This window comes from Nilaparvata lugens, chromosome 5 (genome assembly GCF_014356525.2).
Source record: "Nilaparvata lugens isolate BPH chromosome 5, ASM1435652v1, whole genome shotgun sequence".
NCBI lineage: Eukaryota > Metazoa > Arthropoda > Insecta > Hemiptera > Delphacidae > Nilaparvata > Nilaparvata lugens.
Genome location: NC_052508.1, coordinates 17,871,427 through 17,874,952, shown reverse-complemented (window position 1 = coordinate 17,874,952; position 3,526 = coordinate 17,871,427). Strand labels below are relative to the sequence as shown.

At 38.1% G+C, this 3,526-nt stretch overlaps 1 protein-coding gene across 1 annotated transcript; it reads left to right on the top strand.

The window, feature by feature from the left end:
- The first annotated feature begins 293 nt into the window (after window positions 1-293).
- On the top strand, window positions 294-3,300 carry LOC120351253 (leucine-rich repeat extensin-like protein 3). The gene is made up of 3 exons (XM_039427796.1): window positions 294-438; window positions 1,606-2,353; window positions 2,991-3,300. The coding sequence occupies exons 1-2, from the start codon at window positions 430-432 to the stop codon at window positions 2,335-2,337; spliced, it is 741 nt and encodes a 246-aa protein (XP_039283730.1). The 5' UTR covers window positions 294-429; the 3' UTR covers window positions 2,338-2,353; window positions 2,991-3,300.
- The last annotated feature ends 226 nt before the right edge of the window (window positions 3,301-3,526 follow it).

Below are 3,526 nucleotides of genomic sequence, written 5' to 3'. Positions count from 1 at the left end.
CCTAGATTATTAAGAACTTGAATTATTAGAATAAGAACCAATTCAAAACGCTTTTCTGGTATATGAATGAAGCGTCATTTTCATTCAATCATTCTAATACTACTATTATCTTCCGAAATTCCCATAAGAGTAGGAAGATGTGTGGAGGACTCCACGCCTGGACAGATGATAATCTAATTTTCAGCTCCAGAGAAATGAACTGCTATCTGCGGATGCGTTGACCGATGACGCATTTCGCTCGCGGAAACAAAGAGATGAACTCGGAGATAAGCGATGCTGACTGTGACCTTGAAGGGGTACTGAACGAGTTCGCACATGGGAGAAAGTCAACCAGTCCACCCTTCCATCCTTGCACACTATCAAATGTCTTTCAATATATAAACTGACCCCTGCAAGCAGAAGACATCAGATACATCTTGGTCAGCAATCATGGAACAGGTGAGTAATTTAAACATTTCCTCAGGTTTTGCGAACTGGAAAAATTCAACTCACATACAACTATGATATTATTCTGCATAGGAGTAGGAAAATTCAACTCAGATCAACTTTAACAATATTTTGTTGATAAATTTGGAAAAAAATAATTTTCCATTTTCTATTCAAACTCCAAAAGCGACTGATTCACATTAAGTTGTATGGTATCATTTGTTTGTGAGGAACACATCTCATTATTTTGCGAAGTCAGTAGTAAATCATTCTCTATTGATACATTCAACTCTTATTGCAATTTAACACTCTCAATTATTATTTTAGTTATTTTGATTTAGAAAAAAAACATACATTATTGGCAAAGAGGCTTACTAGAAGGTGTCCTTTTCGTAATGAAAAGATTTTTTTTTGTGTCTAATACATTTCTTATCTTGCTTTTCAAATTAATGTGTACTGTCTAGTTATAAATATATAATCTTGCTTTTTAAATGTCCCACCTGCTCTTCAACAAATTGAATACTGTAAGCAATTTTGTAAGAGAGATTCATGTGCTGAGTTCTTCCTATTTATTCATATATGGTACTAGTAAACTTCTTGAGGTATAATTTCTACATCATTCCACATAAAAAGTAGGAAGTAATAATTTTTTTCCCACTTCAATTGGGATTCTCAATGTCTAATCTCTTTCAAAATTGTCTAGGGTTACTGTAATATGTGTGTATAGGCATAATAGAAAGAGCTGAAGCAGCTTGCCACAAACGAAAATCTCTTTGTATCTGTGACTCTACAAAGTGAAGATACAGGCTTGTTTCACTATATTGAATCCGTAATCCTATTGAATGATTGAAGAAGAAAAGCAAGGAAATCATAACTTGATGATGAGAAAGGGAGGTTCGGAGGGAAATAAATTGAAGACTATACTTATCCATCTATGTGTAATCATTACTCTTTATTATTCATTATTGATTTTGGAATCAATATTCTATCACCATCATCTTCTATGACTGAGATTGAAGCTAGTCGGCTCGTTTGACTGATTCCTAATTAATCAAATTGATTTTCGAATTGAATTAAAAATCAAATGTCCAGGCTGTGCTTAACATTTTTAAAAGTAGTTGTATTTTAACATAATTAATACACTGCATTTGACTTTAATATCGTTATTTGTGTGCACAGATTACTAGACTGACATGCCTGCTACTGGCGGTAGCCTCAGTACTCAGCCAAGGACCTTATCCACCTGGGGCAGCATTCACACCATTCCCTGCTGTTGAACCGGCACAAGTCTACGGACCACCATCATTTTCGGCACCACCTGCACCTCCACCACCTCCTCCACCTCCTCCTCCTCCGCCGCCACCACCACCACCACCTCCACCACCTCCTCCACCGCCTCCACCGCCGTCAAACTTCTTCACATCACCAGTGAGTGTTCCTCAAGGTCCTTACCCACCACCACAACAGATATTTGCTCCAATTTCTGCTCCACCACCGCCACCACCTCCACCTCCACCGCCTCCACCCCCTCCACCACCCCCTCCACCACCACCACCAGCACCAATCCCTCAAGGACCGTATCCTCCTCCTCAACAATTCTTTGCCCCAATTTCAGCTCCTCCTCCACCTCCCCAGCAGTTCTTCGCTCCAATTTCAGCTCCACCACCTCCTCCTCCTCCTCCTCCTCCACCACCTCCACCACCACCTCCTCCACCTGTATTCCCTGTTCCACAAGGACCATACCCACCACCTCAACAGATATTTGCCCCGATTTCTGCTCCTCCACCCCCACCACCTCCTCCACCACCACCACCTCCTCCTCCACCACCTCCACCACCTCCACCACCTCCACCACCCCCAACACCAGCGACATCATATGGCCCACCAGCAAGGTTTTTCTCCAGATTTTGAATAGCTTCATTCACTGGTAAGTTTACTAGGATTTATTTTTTTACTTCTTTATAACTCCAATGTTTGTTCCTTATTGCTAATGACCGTTTTAATACTGATTTTCCGACATGGAACGGTATGACAGTAACAGGAAGCTCTCTGATTGGCTGATTGAGTTGGCGTATCGAGATTCAGAGTTTCCTTTCCTGTCGTGCAGTGCCATGTCGTCAAGAAAACGATAAGAAGTGTGGAAGCGATCATAAGGTGATCCAACTATAATTTTTTTACAAAACATCTATTCCAGTTAAGTTCATATACGATATCATGGAATAAAATCATAACATTACCTGCATTACTCGGCCTAATATGCGTGCTGAATCACAGTATCAGTTTCTCAGTCTCTGAATCAGTTCATTTCTCTTATATCTAAACAAGTTATAATAAGAATGGAATATGTAAACTGTATTTAATTGGCAATAAGTACTCTTACGGAAGGGAAGATTTCCTGTAAGGATGGAGGTGTTACTGCAGACCTGTGAAGCAGTGTTACAACAATAATTTAGCTATCGAATTCCTATTACAGTACGAAATATAATACATTAAAAATACAATGTTTGAAGAAGTTGTAAGACTCAAGGTTAATGGTGAATAATATAATTTTTTGTTTATTCCAGATGATAAGATAATTATCACATCAAGGATGGGAGAGCTCTCTACGATGATGGAATAGGATGAAGATTGAATATACTTAGGAAATATCCCCTAACAAAGAGAAACTTATTTATATTGTAAGATATGATGATATAAGTCTAGTAATTTATTCCTTAGATCTGTGATTTAGTTCATAATACAAAGCCAATGTACTATGAACAACTAACTCATAAAACTTGGATTTGTGCATTGCGAATTTGATAATATGATTATATTATAAAAATTTATTTATTGTAATTCTTGTGAAGAATAAATTGAAATTTTGCACAAACTTTCTGTGATTGTTATCATTATTTCGAATCTGTTGTGACGTCAAGATACAAATAATGTTATGTCTCAGTTCACATTCTGGTTTTCCATATAGTTACCGAACAATATCGAGCAGCAACTGTATTATGAATGAACTCATAGCTGAACAAGGCACAGACTCAAGCAATAATCTTCTTTAGTGCCCTATTTTGATTGACGATTGACGAGTATGAAACTGTCCAAATGCTTT